Consider the following 27,623-nt stretch of genomic DNA (forward strand, 5'->3'; position numbering starts at 1 on the left):
GCTTCTACCAAAGCCCCCTGAAGTCTTCTCTTTTCTAGGCTGAACTGCTCTTCAGGCCCCTAATCATACAGGTTGCTCTTCTCTGGACTCTCTCAAGCTTCTCCACATCCTTCTTGAAATGTGGTGCCCAGAACTCGACGCAATACTCCAGCTGTGGCCTCACCAATGCCGAGTAGAGCAGGAGAATAACTTCCTTAGTTTTACTTGAGATGCATCAGTTGATGTATGCCAGTGTACTGTTTGCTGTGCTAACTGTAGCATCACACTTGTGACTCATATTAATTTTATGGTCAATTACGACCGCCACGTCCCTTTTGGACGTGGTCCTAGGGTGGTCCTAGGGGGGTCATAATTAACTATAAAATGAATATGAGCCACCAGTGTGATGCTACAGTAGCAGAGCAAACAATACGCTGGCATACATCAATCAATTGTTGATGCAATTAGTTCAAGGTGATGAGGGGCTCCTGCAGCATGGCCTGCAGCTACTGGGACATCCACACCAACATCTCCTTCCACTGCTAGTGCCAAGGCATAGACTGGACCAGCGCCTGCTGCTGCTACATCCAGCTGCACTGCGCCTGAGCGCCTCCTCCCCTAGCCTTCCCCCGCAGCTCTAAATAAACACTGCTCTGGGCTCCTTGGGGCTGCTCTGGCACCGTCCTTCCTCCACACCCCCATCACTACCACCCCCCCAACATCCTTGATCCCAGCCTGGGGGTCTGTACAGTGCCCGGGCACCCCCCAGTCCTGGCCTGGGGAGGGGGGTCTGTATAGCACCCCCTTACTCCCAACACCTGGGAGCCCCTTTCGAGACATCCTCCTGCCTGCCCCAGGCTCCAGTTCCAGAACCTGCATCTGCACAAGGGTGGCAGGGCAGGGGGGGAGGAACATACAGGCCACCAGGAGCCCTGCTGCTCTGTCCCAGCCCTCAGCAACTCCCTTTGTGGCTCCATGTCTTGGTTTCCCCCTTATCCTGGCTGCCAGGGGATGCACCAGGAGGCTGGGCGGCCCCAGCTGGTCCCTTCAGGGCCAGGCCCATTCTTAGTGCTCCCACATCCACTAGGCCCTACTACCTGCCAGTGCCTAGCTCCCATTTCCTCCAGCTGCTCTGGCTGTACAAAGAACCACACAAGGGCCTGTCAGGAGAGAGAAACTGAGGCAGCCACTGATGGGGGGCAGCTGCAAAGGGGAAACCCCAAGGGGCCCTGGGTTAGTTACTGTGGGATTACGTTATACAGCACCTGGTGCAACAGGGGCAGGGGTACAAAGAGAGGGAGGCCAGGGCCTGTGTCCCCCCCCCTCCCCCCAAAGCTGAATGTCCCCCTCTTTTGGGATCCTCCAATTTACTTCTGGGCAGTTTGAAGAAAAAAAAAAAATCAAATGACTGGCATTTTGGTCAGCTCAGATTCAAAGTTTTTCCTGGCACTTCCCAGCTTATTTTAGCAAGGAGCTGCTTGAGGCTGGGCGAGGGGCAACATGGAGCCAGCCAGGGTGGTGGGAGCAGCCCCAGAAGCTGGATACAGGGTAAGTGTGTTTGAGAGTGTGGGGTGGGGGAGTTGGAGGGCCAAGGGCTAGGGCTTGATCACAGTACAGTTTTGGGTAGTTGTTTTAGCAACAGCCTGCACTGATAATAATCTATGGAGACATTTGCAAAACCTCAGAAAGACACTGAATGCCTGTTCTGAGAAATATGCCTTATTTAAGGGGGAGTGTGTTAACCAGGATACAGTCATGCAGGGGTATACAGATATTTATGAATGGTGTAGCATAATAACACATTGGGCACATTTGCAACTAGCACAGGAGACATTGGGATTGCTCTATTTTGCATGCTCCCAGTCCGGATTTTGCATTCTTGTGTAAGATGCACTGTTATTTTAATTTGGTCATTTAAATATCATGTGTAACTCTGGCCAAGTTTTCGCAGTCATCACCCCCCCCAGCCCTGTTGCTGCCCCTCACTCCCAGTCTCCAGTACCCCATCCCCTTGGCCCATGCTGGTGCCCTTCACTCCCAACCCCCAGTACCCTGCCGCTGCCCTTGGCCATGCTGGTGCCCTTCACTCCCAAACCCCAGTACCCTGTTGCCCTGGGCCATGCTGGTGCCCCTCACTCCCAATCCGCAGCCCCACTGGTGCTACCAGTGCCCTGCAATCCTGACCCACAATCCCCCACCCCCAGTGCCCCTCACTTCCAAGCCGCAGCCCCACAGCCTTGCTGGTGCCCTTTGCTCCTGACCCGCAGCCTCCTGCTCCCCCTAGCCCTGCAATGTCTCCTGGCTCCACCCCCTGGTAGCAAGGACACCAACCTGGTGCTGCTGGCCCAGCCATGAAGCTCCCTGTTTTCCTCTGAAGGCCCCCCCGCCATCTACTGAGTGGGAGGCACCTCCCCCCAACCCATGTCTTTTGCCCTGTTGCAGCCTCCATGCCTGGACAGCTTCCCCGAGGGCTGGCAGCACTCTCCCGTACACATACCCATCCCCTCCACATTTGGCTCAGATCAGGTGTAGGGGGCATCCAAATCCCAAGACCTCCAGGTGTGGGCCTACTCATAGGATGTCTCCCAATGGATTTAGGAGTATCCAAAGTCCTAGGGTGAGAGTCTGGGATGGAGGATATTTGCCAGTTGCAGCGCCACACATAGCGGTTAGAACATTTGAGTTCTGCCTGCTCAATCGATAGAGGTTTTGGAACGATTGAGTTCTGCCCTAGCTTGCTCCTACAGACATATGACTGAGGGCAAATGAAACTTGGGGGCGTCTGAACCACAAGCCTCTGGGCTTGGTCCTGCAAATAGGATGCCTGCCAAAGGATTTGGAAGCATTTGAAGCCTCAGGCTGAAAGGTCTGGGGTGGAGGATACTTCCAGTAGTAGGACCACATAAGGTTTTTTTGAATGATTCAAATTGTTTGGAACTGATTTGGCTAATTTGACCTGGAACACAAAATACATCATTAAAAAAAAAAAATCCCCTCAACACGCTGCTGTCTCTCTCTCTCTCTCTTTCTCTCTCTCACACACACACACACACACGCCCGTGCATGTGCCGCCCCCCCAGTCCCCAAGCTCTGGCCCTCCAACCCCCACGCCACATAGACCTACCTGTACCTGGCTGCTGGGGCTGCTCCCATCACCCTGCTCGGCTGCAGGCCCGCCCCCCCCAGCCCCAAGCAGCTCCTTGCAAGGGCAAGCCGGGAAGTGCCAGGAAAAACTTTGAATAAAAAAAAGGACCAGAAAGAGGACATGTCTGGGAAAATTGATGTATGGTAACACTATCGTAGGCCCCATACAGCCCACAGTGAATCTCCCTGAGTTCAGGTGGAAGGAGGTAGGGGTGGGAATGTTATGGGGTGCGGGGCAGACCTGTGGGTCCCACCACAACACTAGAGCTGCCTTCATACCCTGGTAACGGCCAACCTTGATTGGCCAAAGCAATGACATCACGTGCAGAAATAGTCCTGGGGTGGGGTGGGACTTCCTGGTTTGGACTGTTTGTAGGGGTGGGGGAGGGGCTGGCTCCCCTGAGCCCCCTCCAAGGCCCCCCATGAGCTCCACTGGACCCACAGGGACCCCTGGCGATTGACTCAGGCCTGGGTTTGATGCAAGCAGCCAGGAAGCCACAAGTGTTTGCACCAATACTCCACAGGGAGGAAGTGACAGGAGGCGTGTGTGTGTGTGTGTGGGGGGGGGGGGGGGGGGGCGGTGACAACTGCACTGGGGGAGCCTCTGGGGGCAGTGCCCAGACATGGGGGGATGTTCAGTCATTGGGGGGACACAGGCCCTGGCCCCTTTCTTTTTATACCCCTGCCATGCCAGGTGCTATACAAAGTAATTCCACAGCAGCTAACCCAGGGCCCTGGGGTCTCCCTTCTGCAGCTGTGCCCCCTCCCTGAAGTGGCTGCCTCAGTTTCCCTCCCCTGATGGGCCTTGTGTGCCCGCATGGTCCTTTGTCCACAGCCTGAGCAGCTGGGGGAAATGGGAGCTAGGCAGGTAGTAGGGCCTAATGAACACAGGAGAGTTAAGGATGGGCCTGGCCCTGAAGGGACTGGCTGGCACCCCCCAGCCTCCTGGGGCATCTCCCAGCAGCCAGGATAAGAAGGAAACTGAGGCCCACGGCTACGAAGAGGGTTGTTGAGGGCTGCAATGGAGCAGCAGGGCTCCTGGTGCCACCCTAGTGTAGATGCAGGTTCTGGAGCTGGAGCCCAGGGTAGGCAAGAGGATGTACTCAGAGGGGCTCCCGGGTGCTGGAGGTAAAAGGGGTACTTTACAGGCCCCCCAGGCTGGGACCAAGGGTGTTGGGGGGTGGTAGTGAAGGGAGAACGAAGAAAAGATGGAGCCAGGACAGCCTCGGGGAGCCCAGAGCAGTGTTTATTTAGAGCCATGGCCGCAGGCTTGGGGTACTCAGGCACAGTGCAGCTGGATGCGGCAGCAGCAGGCACTGGTCGTCTATTCCTTGGCACTGGCAGTGGCAGGAGGTGTCACCGCGGATGTCCAAGGAGCCGCAACCCATGCTGCAGGCACAAGCTGTCACCTTGAACCCTGGGTGGGGAGGGCAGGGGTCAGTGCAGGGGCACGGGCCATGAAGACTCCCTGTCATCCCCCCCACTGGGGGATGACAGGGAGTCTTCATGGCCCGTGCCCCTGCACTGACCCCTGCCCTCCCCACAGCACCAAAGGCCTCCTGGGACTATAGAACACCCCAATTACACACTCGAGGCCCTGGAACCCTCCTGCCCCCCCAGCATCCCACAGACTTGCAATGCCCCCCCCGGGCCCAGAAGCCCCCTCAGCTCCCCACAGCACCCTAGCCCCTCTCCTTCTTTAGTGTCCCACATCCCCATCCTCCCCAGATCCCTGATAATCCCCTTTCCCCCAGCCCTCTGACCCCAGAGCCCTCCCCTTCCCCAATGTGGCATCTGCCCCCCCATCCCCAGAAAACCCCTGCTCCCCAGGGCCCTGGACCCCCCAGGGGTAGGTTGTGGAGGGCTCAGGTGCGGATACATGCCCCCCTCCCATCTCTCACCCCTGGGGCAGGAGACAAGGCTCCCGCGGGCATTCACATCCGTACACACCAGCTCGGCAGACTTGACGGCTGCAGAAGAGGGAGGTGAGGGGATTGTGGGGGGACAAGGCAGGTCAGGTGCCCCCCTCCACCCCCAGCCCCTGCTGCTCCCCAGGAGGCGCAGTGCCAGCCCCCGCCACCAGGGAGCACTTTTACTCCATCTTGTGAGGCTGGGCTGCCTTGGCTCCATCCCAGGCCCTGGCTCTTTGGGGTGGGGGGGCACTAGCCCCCCCCCCCCCGTTTGGGGTCCAGGCTGCTGCAACAAGGGGGCCAGGAGGTTTAGGGGGGTTGGGGGGGTAGCAGTGTCTCCCCCCAGTTGAGCAGGGCTGGAGGCACCTCATGGAGCAGCCACAGGGAGTGATGTGGCCCAGCACCCCTCAGCTGCTCTCCTGCCCTCTTGCTCCCCACCCTCCCCAGCCTCACCTGGCTCCTGTGGGGTGGGGTGGTACCCGGCTAGTGCTGCTTGGATCTTGAGGTTGACCACACTGTCGATGGCGCGACAGTGTCACCCCCACTGGGGGCACCGGCAGGGGCAGCAGCACCAGCAGCAGCAGCACCATGGTCCTTGGAGGGGGGAGAAGGCATGAGAGGGATAAGAGGGGTATTAAGGGGGGCCCTGGAGCACTTAAGGGACACCCCTCCCCCACTTCCCAAGGGAGCGAGAGCTCGTGTGCAGCTGAAGGACACACACAAGCACAAACACATACATATGTGCATGCACAAACATACACATTCCCACACGAGTGCGTACCCCCACATATGTATGCACCCACCCACAGGCACGCAGCATAGGGCTCCGAACACCCAGCAGGGGCAGCACAGACATGCAGATACATGGGAGGACTCACACAGAAACACACATACTTACGCACACAAACACACACACACACACACACATACACTGTGCACATATGCATACCACACACAGCATGGGGATCAGAAGATCCAGCAGGGGGTGACACACAGAGAAACACTCACATACATGCACAAATACCTACACACTCAACCACACATACCCATGAGCACATGTGCCCCCCCACCCAGAGGCTAATACACCCATACACATGTGCACACTCCCACACATACACACATAGACACCCACCCACATAAATACATATGTATACACATATACTCACACACATATGCATTCATGCACACACAGCAGGGGACTCGGGACAACCAGCAGTGCACATAGACACACATGTGCACCCACATTCGTACGCGCACACTACATTCATTCCCATGCACACCCACACACATGCCCCAGGCTCTCATTCACAGCCCCTGAACACAGAGGACACAATGGCCCCCTGCCACCAGCACCCAGATCTAACACACTCACTCTCCCCAGACCAGTGGGCCCAAGTGCCTGGGGGATTTGGGACCCTCCCAGACCTTTGCTACACCTGATACCAAGGTGCCTAAACACCTCCCAGATCTGCCTGGGTTACCCTCGCTTAGGAGAGGTCACAAGGCCCCTTGGCCCATGGTAACAGGGGCTTCAAGAGCACCCTCTCTCCAGACCCGCCTCTGGATGCCTAGGTCCTTGGTCCTGGCTGCCCCAGGGCCACCTTCCCTCTTTTAAGTGCTTGTTGGGCTGACGTGGCAACTTCTCTGGGGCCCTCCGGGCTGTTACCCCCCCCCCCCCCGACCCCTGCTTACACTGGGGGGGGCAGGAAGAAGGGAAAAACCCAGGCCCTAAGCTTGTTTGTTCAGCCCCAGGGCCTGTGGCCTGGGGCCAGCCCTGGCCCAGCTAAGCAGAAGGGGAAACTGAGGCACAGTGAGGGGGCAGCAGCAGGGCCTGGCTGGCTGTGGGTGGGGGTCTGGGCTCTCGCCACTGCATGGTGCTGCCCTGGACTTGGACCTGCATGTCGGATGCCTGTCAAAGGATTTGGGAGTACCCGAAGTCCCAGGGTGAGAGGCTGGAATGGAGGATGCTTGCTGGTTGCAGCGCCTCACATGGCATCTAGAATAATTGATTTCTTCCTGGTCAGTCGGTATGATTTAGAGTTGATTTGTCTAATTTGATGTGGAACACAAAATATGGTGTTTTAAAAAATCCCCTCTGCACATACACACATGCATGTGTGTGTGCACCCCCACCCCCTAAGGTCCCCAGACAGTCCCAAAGCCCTGGCTCTCAAACCCCCACCCCCACAGTCCTACCTGTACTCAGCTGCTGGGGCTGTTCCCACCACCCTGCCAGGATGAAGGCTGCCCCATCCCACAACCCCAAGCAGCTCCTTGCTAAGGCAAGTGGGGAAGTGCAAGGAAAAACTTTGAAGCTGAGCTGACCAAAACCTCAAACATTTGATGTTTCAAAAAAAGGTGTCCAGAGATTGGAGGATCCAAAAAGGAGGACATGTCTGGGAAAACCCGGATGTGTGGTAAACCTATCATAGGCCCCATACAGCCTGTGGTGAGTCTTCCTCAGTTCAGGTGGAAGGAGGTGGGAGTGGGAGTGTCATGGGGTGGGGGGCAGGCCTGTGGGTCCCACCCCAACCCTAGTGCTGCCCCGTCACCCTGGTAACAGCCAACTTTGATTGGGCAAAGCAATGACATCACTTCCTGAAATAGTCCCGTGGTGGTGCAGGACTTCCTGGTTTGGACTGTCTGCAGGGGTGGGGGAGGGGCTGGCTCCCCTGAGCCCCCTCCAAGGCCCCCCATGAGCTCCACTGGCCCTGCAGGGAGCCCTGCCGATTGCCCCAGGCCTGGGTGTGATGCAAGCAGCCAGGAAGCCACAAGGGTTTGCACCAATTCTTCACATGGAGGTGGCGTGGTGTGTGCAGGTGTGATGTTACAGACCGGCATCACTGCACTGGGGGAGCTCCTGGAGGCAGTACCCAGACATGTGAGGGGATGTTCAGCAATTTTGGCCCCTTTCTCTTTATACCCCTGCCCCTGCTGCACCAGGTGCTGTACAAATCCCATAGCAGCTAACCCAGAGGCCCCCAGCTGGGATCGAGGGTGTTGGGGGACAGTACCGAAAGGGGTGTGGAGAAAGGATGAAGCTAGGGCAGCCTCAGGGAGCACAGAGCAGTATTTATTCAGAGAAGTGGGCACAAGCTGGTGGGGCTCAGGCACGGTGGAGCTGGATACGGCAGCAGCGGGCACTGGTCCAGTCTATTCCTTGGCACTGGCAGTGGCAGGAGGTGTCACCGCGGATGTCCCAGGAGCCGCAGCCCATGCCACAGGCGCAGGCTGTCGCCTTGAACCCTGGGTGGGGAGAGCAGGGGTCAGTGCAGGGGCAGAGGACATGGAGACCCTCTGCCCACCCCCCCACAGCAGCCCAGCCCATCCTGGGATCACAGAACCCCCCAGTTACCTCCCTCCAAGTCCCTGGAGCCTCCCTGCACCCCCAACATCCACCAGACACCCCCCAGGTCCCAAACCCCCTCAGCTCCCCCCAGCACACACACACCCTAGAGTCCCTCTCCTACCCCCATGATCCCACATCCCCACAAGCCCCTTGGTGCCCCCCCCTCTACTATTCCCCCAGTCCCCTGACCCCAGAACCTCCTCTTCCCCACAGGATCAGGCCCCTGCCCTCCCTTCTCCAAACTCCCCCTGCCCTACCAAATCCCTGGAACCCCCTTTCCCCACAGGGCCCTGGGTAGGTTGGGGAGGGGCTCAGGAAAGGAAGAGCTGGACATGGCAGCATCGGGCCATACATGCCCCCCTCCCACCTCTCACCACTGGGGCAGGAGACCAGGCTCCCACGGGCATTCACATCAGTACACACCAGCTCTGCGGAGTTGACAGCTGTAAGAGAGGGGGGTGGAGGGGGGGATCAGTGGGGGTCACAGCATGCCAGATGCCCCCTCTCCCCCAGCCTCTGCTGCTCCACCGGCAGGCGCAGTGCCAGGCCCTGCCACCAGGGGACACCCTCCCTCCCCCTAGTGGGGCTTGGCACTGGTTTGATCCCAGCCCCTGGCTCTTTGGCGTGGGGGACACTTGTCCCCCCAGGGTTGGAGTCCAGGCTGCTGCTGTGAGGAGGGCAGGAGCTTTAAAGGGGTAGGGGGTAGCAGTGCCTCCCCTCAGCTAAGCAGGGCTGGGGGCACCCCATGGAGCAGCCACAGGGAGTGCTGTGGCACAACCACTCTGGATGCCCTCCTGCCCCCTTGCTCCCCCCCACCCCTGCCTAACCTCACCTGGCTCCTGTGGGGTGGGGCAGTATCCAGCTAGTGCCGCCTGGATCTTGAGGTTGACCACACTGTCAAGGGGGCACTCGGACTGGCTCACCACCATGGGCAGCAGCAGGGGCAGCAGCATCAGCAGCAGTGCCATGGTCCTGGGGGGTGGGGGGGAGAGAAGGCACAAGTGGGGTAAGAAGGGGATAAAGGGGGCCCTGGAGCACTTGTGGGAGACCCCTCCCCCCGCCACTTTTCAAGGTAGCAAAAGCTTGTGTGCAGCTGAAGGATACACACAAGCACCCATGCACACACATACACATTCACACATGAATATACGTTAATGTACATATGCACACATGCACACACGCATACATGCACATACACACAGACACAAATGCACATGCATGTAGCCCAGGACTCAGAACACCCAGCAAGTGACGCGACGGCACATGGACACACACTCACATACATACACACACACCTACATACTCACCCACATTTACACCTATGGACACACATGCACACACACCCCACAGGGCACAACACACCCATACACATATATACACACTCCTATACATATACACAGACACCCACTCACATACATACATATACATGCACACACAGCAGGGGGCTCAGGACAACCATCAGCACACATGCACACACATTCACACACACAAACACACGTGCACCTCCATTCATCCCCATGCACACCCACACAAGTGCCCCAGGCTCTCATCCCCAGTTCCTGCACACAGAGGCCCCAGTGCCCGCCTGTCACCAGCACCCAGATCTAACACCTCCACTCTCCCCAGACCAGTGGGTCCAAGTGCCTGGGGGATTTGGGACCCTCCCAGGCCTTTGCTACCCCTGACACCAAGGTGCCTAAACTCCCTGGGCCCTCTAAACACCTCCCTGATCTGCCTGGGTCACCCTGGATTAGGAGACGCCACAAGGCCCCTTAGCCCATGGTAATGGGGCCAGTTAGAGCCCCTGTGGGGGGCTTCAAGGGCACCCTGTGCCCTGACCCACCTCTGGATGCCTAGGTCCTTGGTCCTGGCTGCCCTGGGGCCACCTTCCCTCTTTTAAGTGCTTGTTGGGCTGACGTGGCAACTTCTCTGGGGCCCTCTGGGTTATTACACCCCCACCCGACCCCCCCTTACACTGCGGGGGGGGGGGGGGGGGCAGGAAGAAGGGAAAAACCCAGGCCCTAAGCTTCCTTGTTTGTTCAGCCCCAGGGCCTGTGGCCTGGGGCCAGCCCTGGCCCAGCTGAGCAGGAGGGGAAACGGAGGCACAGTGAAGGGGCATTAGTAGGGTCTGGCTGGCTGCGGGTGGGGGTCTGGGATCTGCTGCCTTGGTGGCGGGTGGCATGGTGAGTAAGGCAGGCCAACTGGACAGGCTGAGCCCAAGGGAGTGGTGTGGCTTGGAGCTGAGCAGACAGGGCAGGTAGGGAGCAGGGCCCAGGAGTGGATCCCAGGCGTTGAAGTCGCCAGTGCCACGGCCCCTACTCCCCTTCCAGAGCTGGGGGAGATCCCAGGCACCCGGGCTCCCAGACCCACTCTCCTCCCCGAGCTGGAGAGATCCCAGGCATCCAAGCCGGAGGCAGGTGGGGGCACTGGGGCATGGCACCCTGGCACCTGTGGGGGGGCACTAAATCCATTGTCCGAGCAGGCTCTGATTAACATTAATTATATTAAGGAGCAGTATAAGTCTTCCACCATTAAGGCGGGGGTGGAGGAGGGGAACACCGAGGCATTGTGGGTCAGGATCCGGGGCGGGGGGGGGCAGGGGAAAAGGACTTGGTTGTGGGGGTCTACTACAGGCCTCCTCATCAGGATCAAGAGCTAGATGATGTATTCTCCGGGCAGCTAGCAGACGCCACACAGGTGAGGGAGGCGGTGGTCATGGGAGAGCTAAACTACCCAGATACCTGCTGGGAGGAGCAGACAGCCAAAACAAGATGCTCATGGAGGTTCTTACACTGTGTGCAGGACCTCCACCTAACCCAGGTGGTGTCTAGTCCCACCACGGGTAGCGCCTTGCTTGACCTGGTCTTAGCAACAGGGGATGATCTCGTGGGGAACATGCAAGTTCGTGGTAGCCTGGGAGATAGTGACCATCACTTGGTCGAGTTCACTATCCAGAGAAGGGTGGGTAAAGTAACTAGTGGGGCTAAGGTGTTGGACTTCAGAAGGGCCAACTTTAGCAAGCTTAGAAGGCTAGTTAGTGAGGGGATGCAACTCAAGAACATAGAGCAAATGGGGGTCCAGGAGGGTTGGAGGTATCTCAAGGGAGTGATCCTTGGGGCTCAAAAGGAGTCTATCCCATTATGTAGGAAGGGAGGTAAGGGGGCAAAAAAGCCCCCTTTGCTGAACAGGGAACTCCAGGAGAGTCTGGGGGCAAAGAAAGAGATGTATAGGCAATGGAAGCAGGGAGCAGCCACCAAGGAGGACATCTCCCTGGCACGCTATTGCAGGGAATCAGTTAGACAGGCCAAGGCGGGGCTCGAGATCAGGCTGGCTTCAACAATCAAGGACAATAAGAAGTCCTTCTTCAGGTATATAGTGGGCAAAAGGAAAGCTCAGAGCAACAGAGGGCCCCTGCAGGACAAATCAGGACAGTTGGTGGTTGACGCGGGGAAAAAAGCAGAGCTGTTCAATGAGTTTTTTGCTTCAGTATTTCTATGTACCGGCCAAGCCAATTCCCCCACCTTGATCATTGATGGATGTCCACATGGCACCAGTCCGCCTACAGTTAGTTCTGAACTAGTTAAGGAGCTCCTGGAGGAGCTGGATGGGTACAAGTCAGCAGGCCCGGATGACCTCCATCCACGGCTGCTGAAAGAATTGGCCAGTGTCATAGCTGAGCCACTGGCACAGCTGTTTGAGCACTTGTGGTGCTCCGGCCAGGTCCCTGAGGACTGGAGAAGGGCCAACGTGGTGCCCGTTTTCAAGAAAGGGAGAAGGGATGAGCTGGGTAACTTTAGGCCAGTCAGTCTTACCTCTATTCCTGGGAAAATGCTAGAGAAAATAATCAAAGAACACATTTGTGCAGGCCCAGCAGGGGAAACGATGCTGAGGGGAAACCAGCATGGGTTTGTCACAGGTAGATGCTGCCTGGCAAACCTTGTAGCCTTCTATGACACTGCCTTGATGAGGGAGCCGCGGCTGATGTCATCTTCCTGGACTTTAGGAAGGCCTTCGACACAGTTTTGCACCCTATCCTCCTTGGGAAGCTAGCAGACTGCGGAGTGGACGCCTACACGGTCAGGTGGGTGGCCAACTGGCTTAGGGACCGCACCCAGAGAGTGGTGGTGCACAGTTCCTTCTTGGCCTGGAGGGAGGTGGGCAGTGGGGTCCTGCAGGGTTCGGTCCTCGGACCGATATTCAATATCTTCAGCGATTTGGACGAGGGCGTGGAGAGCAACCTGTCCAAGTTCGCTGATGATACCAAGTTATGGGGCAAAGTTAGTACACTGGAGGGCAGGGAGCAGATTCAGGCTGACCTGGACAGGTTGGATCAATGGGCAGAGAGAAATAGGATGCAATTTAATAAGAATAAATGTAAGGTACTCCACCTGGGAAGGAGGAACCCCCAGCACACCTATAGGTTGGGGAGTGTCCTTCTCAGCAGCTCGGAGGCAGAGAGGGATCTTGGAGTCATAATGGACTCCAAGATGAACATGAGCTGTCAGTGTAACGAGGCCATCAACAAGGCCAATCGCACCTTGTCATGCATTAGCAGGTGCATGACTAATAGATCAAAGGAGGTGATGCTCCCCCTCTATGCAGCACTGGTCAGGCCGCAGGTGGAGTACTGTGTCCAGTTTTGGGCGCTACACTTCAAGAGGGACACGGGGAATCTCGAGAGGGCCCAGAGGAGGGCCACTCGCATGATTAGTGGCTTTCGTGATAGACCCTACAGGGGGAGGTTGAGAGAGCTGAATCTCTTCAGCCTTCACAAGAGATGGCTGAGGTCAGATCTTGTGGCTGCCTATAAATTTATTAGGGAGGTCAACAGGGAATAGGGGAAGCGCTGTTTACTAAGGCGCCCCAGGGAGTGACTAGGAATAACAGGTGTAAACTAGTTGAGAGTGGATTTAGGTTAGATATTAGGAAAAATTTTTTTCACAGTAAGGGTGGCCAGGATCTGGAATGGGCTTCCAAGAGAGGTGGTGCAATCACCTAGCTTGGAGGTCTTCAAGAGGAGGCTAGAGAGTCACCTGGCTGGGGTCATCTGACCTCGGTTCTCTTTCCTACCAGGGGCAGGGGGTCAGACATGATGATCCACTGTGGTCCCTTCTGACTCCACAATCTATGAACCTGAGAGAGCGGCTCAACGGTTGTAGCCAAGAGCTCCAGACCAGGGCCTGCGCATGGGGGGCAGGGAGTGCCCCCCGGTGGGGGAGGTCTGCAGTGTCTGCCTCAGTTTCCCCATATGCCAGGGGGTGGTCAACGATCAGGGGCCCTGGGGCACCGGGCGCGGAGGGGGTGGGGGGTAGGCGTAGAGCGGGGCGGGGCGCCCGGACTCCTAGGTTCTCGGGGGCAGCTGGGGGCGGGGGAATAAGACCCCCGGGGAGCAGCGCCGCGCTCTGCCCGGGGGGAGGGAGGACGCGGATACAGAACCGGGCGCCGCACCGCGCCGCGCCCAACCCCTGCCGACCACTAGCCTCGCGCCCACCTGCAGGGAGGACCCAGCGCCCCGCCCCCGGCAGAGGACTCCGGTATCAGAGCCGCCCTCTCCGGCACCGCCCCTCTAAGCCCCGCCGATGTGGGCGTGGCCTCGCGGCGGGGGCCGATCGCAGCGGAGGTGGGGCGGGGCCCGCGCGGACCCGGAAGCGGCGGGCGAGGGGTGCGGGCGGCCATGGCGCCAGGAGGGCTCAAGGCGGCGGTGGGCGACAGTGAGTGCGGGTAGTCGGGGACAGGAGGGTGTTTGGCCTTGGGGGACAGTAATGGGGGCATCTAGACCTTGGAGCGGGTAAGTGGGGGGGGGCAGTAAGTCCTTGGGGGCAGTAAGCAGGGTGTCTCGACCTTTGGGGCAAATAAGGGGATGTCCGGGCTAGGGGGCAATAACCTTTGGGGGAGTAAGGGGGGTATCTGAGCCCTGGGTGGCAGTAAGGGGGTGTCCAGATCCTGGGGGCAGTAAATAGGGATATTTGGACCTGGGGGCAGTTATGGGCAGTATCTAGACCTTGTGGGGAGTAAGGGTGGGTATCTGAGGTCTGGAGGGGCAGTATGGGGGTATCTGAGCTCTGGGAGGTCATTGGGCCCTGGGGGGAGGCATCAAGGTGCTGTGGGGCATGGGGGGGAGGGGGTCTATCATACGGGGATATGTGGACTCTGGGGGCTGGTCCCTGGTGGTGTCTCTTCTTGTTCACACACTGCCCCTCTGGTCCCACCCAGCCTCCTGGCTCAGCACCAAGGCTTTGGCTGTGGTGGGGTAGTTACAGAATTGGGCCCCCCATGTAGATGCTGCTGGGGGCCCTCACTTGGGACCAGCCTCCCTCCCCCCCCCAATACACAACTGGAGTGGGGGAGGGGTTTTAGTGATACCCAGGCCTGGGAACCTCCCAAATCTGGGGGGGGCTGTGACAGGGGTAGGGGTACTCTTTTGGGAGCTCTAAGCAGGGGATCTACCCCTCCTCCACACACACTCTGGCTGGAGCTATATGGTGGGCTATGCTTCCAGGCTTCCCCCGCCCCATTATATGCGGCTGCTGTCGCCCATCCCAGAAACAGCCTCAGTTTCCCCAATCACTGGGGGAATCCTTTGTTTTTCCTTCCCAAAAGGGTGTGTGGATATTATTTGGGAAGGTTGTGTTATACAAGAAAATATGGTATTTACTTATCACTCACTCATTTATCCCTCACTGGTCAGTTAAGACTTGATGATTGTCCATTTCCTTCCTAAACAAGTAAACTGATTCTGACCCCTTTGGTTAAAGAGGGGGGGAAATTCATCCTTCTGCTTTCCAGAAACGTACCTTACTGGATGTATGGTACATGAGGAAATATGGTAACTGTGTGCCTTGCCCTGCCTCAAAGGCTTGGAATGGTGGCCAGATGTGGGTGATTGGTCCCCAGAGGGGGAGAGTATGTAGACTCACCCTGCCCCCCATCTCCCATGTGTGGAATCTGCCTTTTGCAGCTGCTTCTTAGTTTTACCCAAAGTTCGAAGTACCATATTTACTGATGTACCACACTCAGCCTCCTCTCCCCTCCCCACCACTGCGAATGGGGCTGCAGGTCTCAAACTGGTTCTGGTTAAAAGGGGCCATTTCCGTCCACTCCTCCGCCCCCCTGCTTCATTAAGGCACATGTCTTCTTTGGGGCACATGACATGCAGGGAAATGTGGTAAGTCCTAGGTGCTTATACTCGTCCCAGTCCAGTAGGCCCCTTCCTACGCTTCATCCTCTGCTGTATTTTCCATCGTATGAGATGCAACATTCTCCCCCCGCCATGTTGCCTTTTACATAGGAAAAATGCTTGAAGCTGTAAGGGTGCATTTATGCACCTACACTGTGAGTCTTCCCCCTGAGAATTGGCAATCAAGGATGGTGCAGGGGGTGTCTCTGGAAGGAAACTGATGCCATTTGGGTGAAAAGGAGGAAACTGATTCCAGCTGCGTTGGTTAATGCATTGGTTAAGGTTCCTCCTTTTAACCAACCTGTCTGGAATCAAGGAGCACAGCTCTTTCTTTTCACATTTATTGTCTTCTATTAACAAGGCATAGATCTGATCTGACAGTGTGCGCTATGTGGATAAATATGGTAATTAATTATTTAGGTGGGTGTTCCTTTATATCCCATTTTATGCATCGCAACTATGCAAGGAAACTTACCATATTTCCTCATGTACCACACGCCCACCCCTTGTTTTAGATGAGGAATATGAGGCTGAATTGTCCAAGGTGGCCAGAGCACCTGTCCATATTTCCCTGCTTATAATGGGCACCCCCCATTCATTTCCAGCAGCTAATTTTACGTGGGGGTGAGAGGTGTGTGGGGTAGATTGGGAAGTATGGTATAAGGAGTACCTAAAAACTGGATCCAATATAGGTTTAAACTCTCCCTTTTTGGGCCACGATCCTTTGTTTGAGGAGTATTTTATATACCGAAAAGTATGGTAAAGAGCAGTGAGGTGTTAAAGGGGCCTTGCCTGCTATTAGGGTGATCAGAGGTTTAATGAGTGGTGAGTTAATGAGAGGCTGAGGGACAGGGTGACCTGGGGTAGGTGACCCCTCTGTGGCAGGGCATGTAGTAGGTGTGTTGTAGGTGTGTGGCGCGGAGTGGGTGCAGGCCGGGCTGGTAATCCCAGCTAATCTGGTGTTGGGAATGTGGCTGAGGCTTTGGATCTCAGGTCTCTTGGGTGGAACAGAAGTGGTTTCAGAGATCCTGCAGCCCCCAACCCCCTTGGGCTGGTAGCTGGGGACTCACCTGCACTATGGAGCCCATGAGACATGGCCTTTGTTTGGGTCTGGGGGGGGTGGTCTTTGAATCGACCTTTCCCCTGTGTTCTGCTTCCGCTCGCCTCACCCCCCCCCCCCCCCCCCCCCCCGGTTGTGAACAATATGCAAATATGTTTAAATATCTTCCCAGCAGATTAGGGTCACTGCCCTAGGGTCCTGGTATGATGCTTCCCCTGACACTGCTCTGCCCCAGAAGTGGCTGCATATCAGCAACCCTCTGGGCCTTTGCAAAGCAATCTGGGAGTGGCTGGATCTCCAGCCCATGCATCCTTCCCCATGGGGGGTGGGGCCTGGGCATGTCCAAGTTGGCTGCTGGGCTCTGTGCCTCAGTTTCCCTTTCTGTGCCAAGGAGCTGTGGTTGCTTTTCCCTCAACTCAGACCACAGAGCTTTGTTTAGCCTGCAGTAATGGGGGTGGTGGGGAATGCTGCAGCCTGCCAATCTCCCCCATCCAGCCCTGCTTCAAATCTGTCCCCACAGCAGTGGATCTGCCCCCACAGGCCCCTTGGGGTGACCTTGGCTCCCCCCCCACCCCAGCCTGGACCCAGCTGCTCATGGGGTTCTGCCTCACCAGGCTCCAAGGAGCTGTGCTGATGTTGCTGCCCGGCTCCTCCCCCCACCCCCCTCCCCAAGAGGAAGCACTAGAAGGAAGCCACTGGCCCAGGGTGATAAGGAGACCAGGGCCTGATTCAGCCCTCCTCCTCCCCACCCACTGGGTGGAGAGCCCAAGAGTCCAGGCTGCTGGCTTCATCTCTGGCAGCACCTTCCTGGCACCACCTTTCCACCCCCCAGGCCCAGCTAAACAGCTGCTTTATGAGCAGGGTCAACATGCAGGCTCCTGGCATGGGGGCACTTGGGTGACAGGGCCTGCTTGGTGCCTACCTGCCCTGCTGGGCATGGCTGCTGCTGCTCTTTGTGGACCACCTTGGTCCCTGCTTTACAGATGGGGAAACTGAGTTATGAGGAGGGGTTGGGTATGGGGAAGCAGGCTGGGGCTGTAGATCAGGAGTGAGGGGCTTTGCCCACTGGGCCTCATTGCTGCTGCCCCTGCCTGTCACCCCAGTGCCCACCAGTTGGGGTGACTGGACTCAGCTGGTTCCCCCTGCTTGGCCAAAAACTCTTGCCCCCCATGCAACAGGGCATGGCCCCAGGGCTAGGAATGGACATGTGGTGAGAACTCTAGCAGGGGAAAATGAGGCATGAGTGGGGGTGGGTTTGGCAGGCCTGTGATGACCAGACAGACCCACCCCAGGGTCCAGCTGATGCCCAGGGCTGGCTGACTGGTTCTCCTGGCTACCCAGGCATCCACATTTGGGCCCTGCCAGCCAGCGTGGAGGGAGGGGGGTGCCACTTGGACCCTGCCAGCTATCTGGCATGGGGGGGGAGGGGGGGCATTCTACCAGCTCTGCAGAGGTCAAGTTTGGGGGTGGGGGTCCACAGGGGAGTCACTGGACAGAGGAGGTGGTGCAGGGTGTAGGACATTTGGCAGGGCAGCTCTGCTTCTATCCCATGGGGCAACGATGTGTCCTCCCCCCTTCCTCCCAGTTCTTGTCCCCTCTGGGCCCTGTAAGGATGGGGGGGCGGGCACTGTCCTGGACGGGCCTGGTGCCTGCCTGGGGGAGGGGGGCAGTATCTAGTGTTGCCTCTGGTGTGGACTTGTTGTCCTGCACCCACCATGCCAGGTGCTGGCCCTGGGGACCCCCAGCTGTAGGAGAGGGGCTTAGGGGCCCCCCCATGGTGCTTCATGGCCTGAGACCTTTCCTCCCCCTGTGCTGAACTGGTCTTTCCCTCACAGAGATCCTGAATGGGGTTATCCGGAGCATCAAGAAGGAGGGAGAATGGAAGGTGGGTGCTAGGGGTGGGGCTGGAGGGAGATGCCCTTGCTCCCCTGCCTGGGGCAGGCCCCAAAGGGGTGATGTGCTCTTGGGGTGCCCCAGGCTCAGGCTTAGACTCCCCCAGGCCCAAATACCCCCACTCCCCTCCTAGAGCTGGGGGAGAACCCAGGCATGTGGGCCCCTAGCCACACTCTTCTCTCAGAGCTGGGAAAGAGTCCAGGTGTCCGGGCTCCCAGCCACCCCTGCCCTGCTTGAGCCCACCAGCTCTGTTCCCTTCCCCCCCACCTTCTCCACCCTGTTTCCCATCCCATGCTTCAGTTTGCCCCAGGGGTGCTACCCCCAACCAAGCCACTCACCCCACCACAGGTGCTGATCATGGACCACCCCAGCATGCGCATCGTCTCGGCCTGCTGCAAGATGTCCGACATTCTGGCGGAGGGCATCACCAGTGAGTGTCCTGGCAGGGGGCTGTGGTTTGGGAGTGAGGGACACCAGCTGAGCTGCAGGGGGCAATTAGCATCTTGCCCTGCCCGTTCTCTGCCCTCCCCCATGCTCTTACCAGCACCCTCCTGGCCCCTGGTGCAGAGGTCTTGCTGTAGGACTGTGGGGCCTTTGGCCCCCGCCCCACCCCCACTGACACCCTTCTCTCGGTAGTCGTGGAGGACATCAACAAGCGGCGAGAGCCCATCCCCAGCCTGGAGGCCATCTACCTGCTCAGCCCTGTTGAGAAGGTGGGTGCTTGGGGAGGGGCATCCCTTGGTCATATGGGGTCTGGGTTGAGGGGCATGGAGCCAGGGGTAGGTGTTGGTGACTCCTTGGGGGGCTCAGCACCCCTAGGGCTGGGTGCAGAACTTGGGGAGCTGGTGGTAGGAGTCAGTGGACTGGCACTGCCAGGGTCTGCCTGTCAGATGCTCCCTTTGGCTTCAGGCTGGGGTGGGTGGACTCTGGCCCCTGCCTCGGCTAGGCCTGGCTCACCCTCCCCCTACCCCCAGTCAGTGCAGGCATTGATCAGAGACTTCCGGGGCTCCCCCACCTACAGCTACAAGGCCGCACACGTCTTCTTCACTGACAGTGAGTGCCCTTCTGGCCCACCGTGCTCCCCTCGACCCTTGGGCCTGTTAGTATCCCCTGCCTCCTATCAAGGCTGTTCCCAGCATGCACTGTGCTGCTGCCTGCTGCTGGGGGGGCCTGTGCTCCAGCCAAACCCCAAGGTGGGGGGGATCCCAAGCCTTCCCATTGTCCCTGGGCACCAGCCACAGTGGTGTGTGCATGTGTCTCAGTGCAGCCAGCAGGGGGCAGTGGGGTGGAGCCTGCAGACTGGGGGTGCAGGGGGAGGGGCCTGTGGACCCCCAAACTCACCAGGACACATGACATCCCCCCACATGTGGCACATAGGAGTCCCTACGCCTCCCGTGCAGGACTTGCCCCCCATGACATGAGGGTGTCCCTCCGTTGCAGCATGCCCCGAGCTGCTGTTCACGGAGCTGGGCAAATCCCGCATCACCAAGGTCATCAAGACCCTCAAGGAGATCCATCTGGCCTTCCTGCCCTACGAGAGCCAGGTGGGTTCTGGGGAGGTTCGGTCTATACCAGGGCTCTGTGCGGGCCCCAGGCCTCAGCTCATTGTATGGGGAGGCGGGCATCTGGGCACTGCCAGTGATGAGGGTTGGGAGGCTCCTAACATCCCAGCTCTGAGACCTGCCCCCTAGCACTCCGTGGTTCCATGGGGCAGTGCCCAGCTGTGATCCCTGACTCCCTGCCCCACCCTGCTGGCTGTGCCTGGCTTACTTGGGAGCATCTTGCATGGTACAGCCTGGGGTTGGAGGGAACAGACATGGTTCCTGCCTGCCTAGCTCTATGGCCAGGGGATTTGTGCCCTGAGGCCTGGCCCAGCTTCGTGCCAGCAACCCAGGCAGTGGGGGGGGGGGGGGGGGGGGCTGGTGTTCTGCTAGGGGGGCTGGACACAGGCAAGGGGTGTGGCACATGATGCCCATGGCCCTGGGGCCCAGGTGTTCTCGCTGGACGCTCCGGGCGCCTTCCAAGCTTGCTACGGCCCGTTCGGGCACGAAGAGCGTGGGCGGCAGCTTGAGCAGCTGGCAGAGCAGATCGCCACCCTCTGCGAGACCCTGCAGGAATACCCAGCCGTGCGCTACCGCCGGTGAGAGGGGCTGGGGCCAGGCCACTGAGATGGGGAGTGGGGGCTGGAGATAGGGAGTTGGGGGGGGAGCCAGGGCTGAGCCCTCTGGTGTGGGGGTTCCTGGGGATGAGTCTGACCATTTGAGGCAGGAAGTTGGGGTTTCTGGGGGTGGGACCAGGCCATTTGAGACAGGAGGTGAGGAGGAGCAGGGTCGGGCCCTTTGAGATAGGGGGATGGACTGGGGTGGGGCCAGCTGAGACCCAAACTGGGGGTTCCTGTGGGTGGGATTAGGTCATCTGAGACAGGAAGTGGGGGACAGGGTGAGCTGCAGGAAGTGAGTGCCTGGGGGTGAGGCCATCTGCCTAGAGATGGGAAGTGGAGCTGCTGGACTGGGATTGAATGGTCTGAGGGGAAGTGGGGGTTCCTGGGGGTGGAGCTGGGGCAATTTGAGACAGGAAGTGTATGTGCGGGGTGGGGCATGGCAGCTGCAGCAGGAAGTGAGTGTGTTCAGGGGCAGTGAAGAATCTGTCTCCCCCCTGCCCCCCCGTCCAGGGGGCATGATGACAACTGCACCCTGGCCCACGCGGTGCTGGCCAAACTCAATGCCTTCAAGGCCGACAACCCCAGCATGGGAGAGGTGAGTTGCTGCTCCCACTCCCACAGCCCCAGGAAGCCTCCGTGACTCAGTTTCACCCAGAGCTGGAGGGGGCTTAGATCAGGGTTGGAAGGGGAAAATGGTCTGTGCCTCAGTTTCCCCCATGGGTGGGAGAGGCCAGATGGGGCAGGAGAGGGCTTGTGCCTCAGTTTCCTCCACAGTTGTGGGGAGAGAGGGTGGGGGCTCAGTTTCCAGGTGACACCTGCCCACCGGCAGGGCCCCGACAAGGCACGCTCACAGCTGCTCATCGTGGACCGGAGCTGGGACCTGGTGACGCCTGTGCTGCACGAGCTCACCTTCCAGGCCATGGCCTATGACCTGCTGGGCCTGGAGCAAGACACCTACACGTGAGCCCAGCCCCCTGCTGTTACTATGCCCCCTTGTGCCCCACCCCTCCCCCTGCCTTAGTCCTGCCCCCACCCCTAGGTACCCAGCAGGTCACCTGTACATGACCTTCCCCTCTGCCCTGCCCCTAGATGTAACCATGCCTTCTTGTGCCTGGCTCCACCTTCCTGTTCTGGCCATGCCCCTATCTGCTGGACATCTGCCCCAGCCCAACTTCTGGGCATCCAGTAGACACTGGCATGTATGCCCAGCCCTGCGTTAGCCCTGCCCCCACCCTCCAGTGCTGCGTGTCCAGCTCACCTGCATGTGAACCCTGTCCGCCTGGGCCTGGGCCTGCTCCCTCACCTAGCCCCACCCCATGGCCCTAGCTCACCCCACTGCTGAGTCTCTGCCCCTCCCCCCAAGGTACCAGACAACAGGACTGAGCGAGGCGCGTGAGAAGGTGGCACTGCTGGACGAGGATGATGAGCTGTGGGTCCAGCTGCGTCACATGCACATCGCTGATGTCTCCAAGTACGGCCCGGCCACTGCCTGCTCCCCCCTGCATGGGCACCCTCTTCTCCCCCAGCCCCAGGACCCCCCTCCCTAGGGCCAGAGCTGACCCACTCTGGGCACCTCCCGCACTTTGGTCACTTGCCCATTGCAGCACCTGCCCCACCCCTGCTAGGAGGCCTGACCCTCCCCACTGCTGTGAGGGCATCAGCCCCTCCCCTGCCCCTAAATGCCCCTTCTTCTGTACCCCTCTACCAAGGGCTCCATCCTTCCTGCTGCTCAGGCCCCCCCTGGTGCTGGCCTCTCTCCAAGAATCGCCGCTGGGGTGCACCCCCCCCCCCCCCCCCCCCCGGCCGCCGCCGCCACTGATCCTCTAGGCATGGCATTGTCCCCTTGCCCCCACAATGGCTCACGGAACAGAGCACTTCCCCCCTCCCCCAAAAGTTGTCCTGGCTAGGGGCTGTGCCCACCCCTTTGTCAGGGTGCTGGGGGCTGGGCTGGCTGCTGGGGGTTGGGCTGGGCCTGATGCTGTTGCCCGCCCCCCCCCCCAGGAAGGTGACGGAGCTGCTACGGACCTTCTGTGAGAGCAAGCGGCTCACAACCGACAAGGTGAGGCTATGGCGGGGGGACGACATGGTGCGGGCAGGGGTGGGGGCTGAGGGGGGCATGGAGATAAGACCTGGGCATGGGGTGCTGGGAGGAGGTGGGAAAGTCAAGGCAGGGGAATCGGGAACCCCCAAGCTGGGCTGGGGGGGCAGAGGAGGGTGTTGAGAGTCAGGCTGAGCAGAGCCGAGCTCCCCTCCCCCCCCCCTCCCCCTGGCACAGGGAGCCCTGTTGGCAGGGTGCTAGGGTTAGGGTGGGGGGAAGAGGCAGCAAGGCCAGGCCCCTTTGAGTCTCACGGGCCCCCCCACCCCACCCCCCCACCCCACCCCCCAGGCCAACATCAAGGACCTGTCCCAGATTCTGAAGAAGATGCCACAGTATCAGAAGGAGCTGAACAAGGTACTGGGTGGCAGGAGGGTTCCTGAGGGTTCTGCCTAGGCCAGGAAGAGTTAGGGTCTTGGCACTGGCTCATGCCACCAGCTGATAGCACGGTGCAGCCCCCAGCACCCAGGGCTGCCTTTTCACCCTGCCAGTCTCTTCAGGGAGTCCTGGGCCAGCCAGGTGGGGGTTGGGGTGGGGGGAGTGGGCACAGGCAGAGTCCCAGCAGGGTGCGGGGGGGCAGCCACCATGGGTCAGGGGTCTGGCATGGGTCCTACTGCCCCCTCCCTCCCCACCTGGCTGTGTCTATAGTATTCCACCCACCTGAACCTGGCTGAGGACTGCATGCGGCGCTTCAAGGGCACTGTGGAGAAGCTGTGTAGTGTGGAGCAGGTGGGTGCCAGGACTGGGGCAGGGGGTAGGAGGACGGCCCCCCTCAGCTCAGCTTGGAGCAGGGTGGGGTCTCTGTTCCATCAGCCCCCACCCTGCCAGAGAGGTTCCCATGCCCTCCAGGGCAAGTGGCGACAGGGGTGCAGCAGGACGGTGCCCTGTGGTTAGGGAGGGGGGTCCCAAGGCCAGAGCTGACCTGCATGCCCCCCAGGACCTGGCGATGGGGTCAGATGTAGATGGCGAGCGGCTGAAGGACCCCATGAAGGTGCTGGTGCCAGTGCTGCTGGACTCAGCCGTGGCCCCGTACGACAAGGCGCGTGTCATCCTGCTCTACGTGCTGCTCAAGAATGGTGCGTTGGGGGGGGGGGGGGTCTGCCTGGGGGGGCACCAGGATTCTAAGCCACGGTCACAGTGCTGGCTGTGGGGATGTTGGGGGCAGAGCAGGGGGTGCCTGTAGTGGGGTAGCACTGCTTAGAGCTAGCTGGGGGGGGCAGAGTCTCAGCACTGGGGGCCTGGGGAGATTGCAGGGGGAGGGGGTCTTAAGTACTGGCCAGGGCTGGCTGGAGGGGCAGGGTCTTGGCACTGGATATGTCAAGGTGGTTTCTAGAGGTGGGGGAGGGTCTCTTGTCAGGGGCCTGTGGCACAGGCTCTGTTGGGGGGCGTGGGAGGTGTTGGCTGTGTGCCTTGGGGTCAGCTAAGCCATGCCTCGGGGTCAGCTAAGCCATGCCTCCCTAGGCGTGAGTGAGGAGAACCTAACCAAGCTGGTGCAGCATGCCAACATCCCAGCCCAGAGCGGTGCCCTGCGCAACCTGCACCTGCTGGGCACCCATCTCACGCCTGGCGTAAGTGGCCCACCCTGGGCTCCCCCCACCAACCCTGGCATCCCAACTCCCTGGGCACACACACCTAGGGATCTTCCACCTTCTCCCCCCTCAGGCAAGGTGTGCCCCTGGAACCCTTACCCACTGGGCACCCTTCTCGCCCTGCCCCCACCAGGCGCCCCATCCCCTTGGTCACCCATAGAGCTTCTCTCCTTGCACCCAGCCTGGGCTAAGTATGGTTCCCCCCCACCATACCTAAACTGCCCCCCCCTCCCCCGGTCTATCCTGGGCCCAATCCCTCTGTTGCTGTTGCCCTCTGCTTCCTGTGTCTAGGGGGGAGTCCCAGTCCTGTCCCTCTGGGGGCTATTGTGGTGGGGGAGGGGCTGTCAGCCCATCTGTCTGTCTTTCCATCTCTCTGTCTCTGCTCAGCAGTCTCTTCTTTCCTCTGCCTCCCCTCTGCCAGCTCGATTGGACCTGCCCAGGTAGGCGTCCACTCCCTCTGCCTGTCTCTCCCTGCCCCCACGTCATGCCTGGCCCCCTATCCCTTGCTGCCCCTCACTTGCTCTTGCCTCTTCTTCCCTCCAGAATGGGCAGCTGCGGCCTGAGACCCGGGAGCGCCTGGAGTCCACGTATCAGCTCTCACGCTGGACCCCCGCCCTCAAAGACGTCATGGAGGTGGAGACCAGCTATGAGATGTGGCTGGCTCCGGGGTGGGGTGCGGTGGGCTCACTGAAGGCCCTACAATGCCCCCTAGTGCCAGCTTGAGGCACAGGGGGGTGCGCACCACCTGCAGCACAGTGCCTCTAGTGCTGAGGCCCCTGGGTTCACTGAGTGCCCTGAAGGGCCCCCCCCCCCTTCCCCTGTGCCCCATGCAGTCTCCCATCCAGGCACAGCCCAGGCCTGACACTACTTAGCTTGTGAGAGGTGACAAAGCTGCTCCACCACTCAGTGGCTGCCCCTACCAACACTGCTGGAGTGGGGTCTTGGGCACATACAGCTCTGAGCACAGTGGTGTTACACCCAGCCAAGCTCCGGGGGGGAGGGGTGTTCAGGGGCACCCTGGACTGGCAGCAGCCCAGTGCTACACCAAGCAGGGCTGTGCCTCCCCATCTCCCTGTGGGAATCACTAAGCCATGATGCCTGGACAGGATTATCGTAAAAGCCCCTATTACCCAGCATTAGGATGTATCATTGCCTTCTCGCCCCTTGCCCCCACCCCCAGCCACAACCTCTGGCTATGCAAAGGTGCTGCAGTGGCGGGGTGGGCGCGGTGGAAGGGTGGGTACATTTCCATCTCCCCTCCACTATCTGGCTACTTGCCTCAGCATGGGATCTGGGGGTCCCCCAAGGGCTTCTGCCTGTCTGTGCTGAAGGGAGGCCCCTTAGGCCCTGGCACCTGGCAAGGGGGCAGTTCCTTCTGCCCCTGCCACCCCCGCCCCCCCAAATAATTTAACCCTTGGTTGTCCAGGGGGGTGGCAGGGCAGGCTGGTGACCCCTGCTGTCTTAACACCTGCCCTCCCCCAAGGATGCCGTAGAGGACAAACTGGACAAGAAGATGTGGCCATTCGTGTCTGACCCGGCTCCGGCTGCCAGCTCCCAGGCTGCTGTGAGGTGAGGTGGGAGAGCCAGGCTGGGTGTGGGGTGGTGTAGTTCCTCCCCTACCTCTTCCCAGCAGCCATGGCCCAACAATCCAGGTTGGCAATTGGGGGGGGGATAGTAGGGAGCCGGGGGGCAGCGCAAGGTAGATTTGCAGCCTGTGGGCTGGAAGTAGAGGGGCATATCCTGGCAGTTACCAAACACTGAGCTTCCAGCAACCCCTGGGTCCTGGCTGGAGGGGAAGGTAATCCAGGCTCAGGGGTGCTAGTTTAGGGCCAATCTGAGGGGAGCAGAGCAAGGTGGGGAGGTCCAAGGGAGGTGCTGAGGCCTCTGGGTAAGGTTCAGCACCCACGCGCATTCCCTGTGTCCTACAGTGCCCGTTTTGGGCATTGGCACAAGAGCCGGGCACCAGGCGAGGGCCGGGCAGGACCACGCCTACTGCTGTTCGTGCTGGGCGGCGTTGCCATGTCCGAGATGCGCAGCGCCTATGAGGTCACACGTGCCACTGACGGCAAGTGGGAGGTACTCATTGGTGAGTTGGGGGGCATTGTGGGGTGGGGAGCCTGTGGGGGCCCCCTCCTGGGTGCCAGGGTGTTGAGGGTGGGGGGGGAGCTGGGAGAGTAGGGCTGGTACTGGTGGCTTTGTGGCAGGAGAGACTTGGGGGGGCAGTGGAAAGGAGGCATAGTAAGCAGAGCCCTGCTCACTTTGTGGGCCTGTTGTCCATGTAGGCAATAGAATCTCCCCATGTTGCCCCAGCTGGGAATCATGGAATCATGGCTGGTGGGGTCTCCTGATGGGCTGGGGGAGACAACCCACAGTTTCTCCCAGGTAGGCTGGAGGGCAGTGATGCCTGCTGTCAACACCCCTCTCTGCCTCCCCAGGTTCCACCCACATCCTGACACCTACCCGCTTCCTGGAGGATGTTGCTGCCCTGGACCAGGCATCCCCCCAGAAGGAATAGCGCCCCCCTCCCCTCCCAATTCCCACCCCATATGGCTGCTTGTACCTGACTCTCCAGTCAGCAAAGGGTTAATGGTACTCTCTCCCACCACCCCTCCACTCCGCTGAGGGGAAGAGCCTAGTGGGGGGGGCACCTATGGTGATGGGGGGGGGGTGGTGTCCCTCTTTCCCTCCTCCAGATTGGATAGTGCCCATCACCCCTGCCTGGGAGGAGCCGGGGTTGTTCGTTTCTGTCCAGTTCTTGCTCTGTGTTGTGTGAAAATAAATGGTACCAGAGGCCTCGTGTCTGTTCCTGCCCAGTGCGGGGTGGGGAGGGGTGTGTGCAAAACGGGAGGTGGGGGATGCTGGCTGGCAGCACCAGGCCCTGGTTCCCCACTCCCTTCTCAGCAAGAGACTTTGAAGCCAGGTGTCTGGGCACTGCCCCCCAACCCGGGGCAGGGAGTGCTGCTGTGGGGGTGGAGGTATGGTCTCCATCCTGCCTTCGGGCCAGACCCCAACAAGTGTCAGTGCCTAGGGTGGGGGGGGGGGTGCAGTCAGGGGCAGCTGTGGGGAAAAAACCAGGGTGCCCTGCCCGGAACTGGGAGAGAACCCAGGTGTCCAGTGCCCAGCATCCCCTGCTCTAAGCCCCCCGGAGAGACAACCCAGGTGTCCAGGTTCCCTGCCCTGCTCTCACTGAGTATGTCCTGTCCCCTCCCTGTGCTGCCAATGAACCAAGGTTTCTTCTCCTGGCTTCTGCTCCAACCCCTGGGTTG

The 27,623-nt window shown here is 59.6% G+C and overlaps 3 protein-coding genes across 6 annotated transcripts; 1 reads left to right on the top strand and 2 right to left on the bottom strand.

Annotated features, from left to right (window-relative positions):
• Positions 1-4,350: 4,350 nt before the first annotated feature.
• Positions 4,351-7,560, bottom strand: LOC102571173 (uncharacterized). 2 transcript variants are annotated; one of them, XM_059733108.1, is made up of 5 exons: positions 7,365-7,560; positions 6,965-7,082; positions 5,487-5,627; positions 5,025-5,093; positions 4,351-4,540 (listed from the first exon to the last, which is right to left on the bottom strand). In XM_059733108.1, exons 2-5 carry the CDS (start codon positions 7,027-7,029, stop codon positions 4,480-4,482), a joined length of 336 nt encoding a protein of 111 aa, XP_059589091.1. In that variant the 5' UTR covers positions 7,030-7,082; positions 7,365-7,560; the 3' UTR covers positions 4,351-4,479. The 2 variants fall into 2 exon arrangements, with proteins under 2 accessions (XP_059589091.1, XP_059589090.1); XM_059733107.1 differs by having other exon boundaries at positions 7,230-7,560.
• Positions 7,561-8,084: 524 nt separating this feature from the next.
• On the bottom strand, positions 8,085-10,311 carry LOC132243257 (resistin-like). Its single transcript, XM_059732423.1, has 4 exons — positions 10,226-10,311; positions 9,215-9,354; positions 8,757-8,825; positions 8,085-8,279 (listed from the first exon to the last, which is right to left on the bottom strand). Exons 2-4 carry the CDS (start codon positions 9,348-9,350, stop codon positions 8,140-8,142), a joined length of 345 nt encoding a protein of 114 aa, XP_059588406.1. The 5' UTR covers positions 9,351-9,354; positions 10,226-10,311; the 3' UTR covers positions 8,085-8,139.
• Positions 10,312-13,995: 3,684 nt separating this feature from the next.
• STXBP2 (syntaxin binding protein 2) lies at positions 13,996-27,150 on the top strand. 3 transcript variants are annotated; one of them, XR_009463889.1, is made up of 19 exons: positions 13,996-14,093; positions 18,455-18,504; positions 18,861-18,942; positions 19,149-19,225; positions 19,487-19,565; positions 19,953-20,056; positions 20,504-20,652; positions 21,184-21,268; positions 21,503-21,633; positions 22,037-22,144; positions 22,675-22,732; positions 23,060-23,125; positions 23,417-23,497; positions 23,706-23,844; positions 24,230-24,336; positions 24,745-24,797; positions 24,901-24,990; positions 25,841-25,926; positions 26,286-26,299. XR_009463889.1 is itself a non-coding variant. In XM_059732421.1 (19 exons), the coding sequence occupies exons 1-19, from the start codon at positions 14,057-14,059 to the stop codon at positions 26,870-26,872; spliced, it is 1,767 nt and encodes a 588-aa protein (XP_059588404.1). In that variant the 5' UTR covers positions 13,997-14,056; the 3' UTR covers positions 26,873-27,150. The 3 variants fall into 3 exon arrangements, 2 of the variants coding, with proteins under 2 accessions (XP_059588404.1, XP_059588405.1); XM_059732421.1 differs by lacking the exon at positions 24,745-24,797 and adding an exon at positions 26,793-27,150 and having other exon boundaries at positions 13,997-14,093; positions 26,286-26,443; XM_059732422.1 differs by lacking the exon at positions 26,286-26,299 and having other exon boundaries at positions 13,997-14,093; positions 24,748-24,797; positions 25,841-25,921.
• Positions 27,151-27,623: the final 473 nt, after the last annotated feature.

The sequence above is a fragment of the Alligator mississippiensis genome, chromosome 8, assembly GCF_030867095.1.
Source record: "Alligator mississippiensis isolate rAllMis1 chromosome 8, rAllMis1, whole genome shotgun sequence".
NCBI lineage: Eukaryota > Metazoa > Chordata > Crocodylia > Alligatoridae > Alligator > Alligator mississippiensis.

Bases quoted from the DNA above. Each gene is read 5' to 3' on its own strand.
- LOC102571173 (XM_059733108.1), bottom strand. From the start codon at position 7,029: ATGCCATGTGAGGCGCTGCAACCAGCAAGCATCCTCCATTCCAGCCTC. The intron at 5,628-6,964 runs GTACTCCCAAAT...CCCCCCTCCAAG, and splicing joins CTCTCACCCTGGGACTTCGG to GACCATGGTGCTGCTGCTGC. The intron at 4,541-5,024 runs GTGAGAGATGGG...CTCCCCACCCAG, and splicing joins CCTTGTCTCCTGCCCCAGGG to GGTTCAAGGTGACAGCTTGT.
- LOC132243257 (XM_059732423.1), bottom strand. From the start codon at position 9,350: ATGGCACTGCTGCTGATGCTGCTGCCCCTGCTGCTGCCCATGGTGGTG. The intron at 8,826-9,214 runs GTGAGGTTAGGC...CCTCTCTTACAG, and splicing joins CCCCACCCCACAGGAGCCAG to CTGTCAACTCCGCAGAGCTG. The intron at 8,280-8,756 runs GTGAGAGGTGGG...CTCCCCACCCAG, and splicing joins CCTGGTCTCCTGCCCCAGTG to GGTTCAAGGCGACAGCCTGC.
- STXBP2 (XM_059732421.1), top strand. From the start codon at position 14,057: ATGGCGCCAGGAGGGCTCAAGGCGGCGGTGGGCGACA. The intron at 19,566-19,952 runs GTGAGTGCCCTT...CCTCCGTTGCAG, and splicing joins ACACGTCTTCTTCACTGACA to CATGCCCCGAGCTGCTGTTC. The intron at 22,145-22,674 runs GTACGGCCCGGC...CCCCCCCCCCAG, and splicing joins CACATCGCTGATGTCTCCAA to GAAGGTGACGGAGCTGCTAC.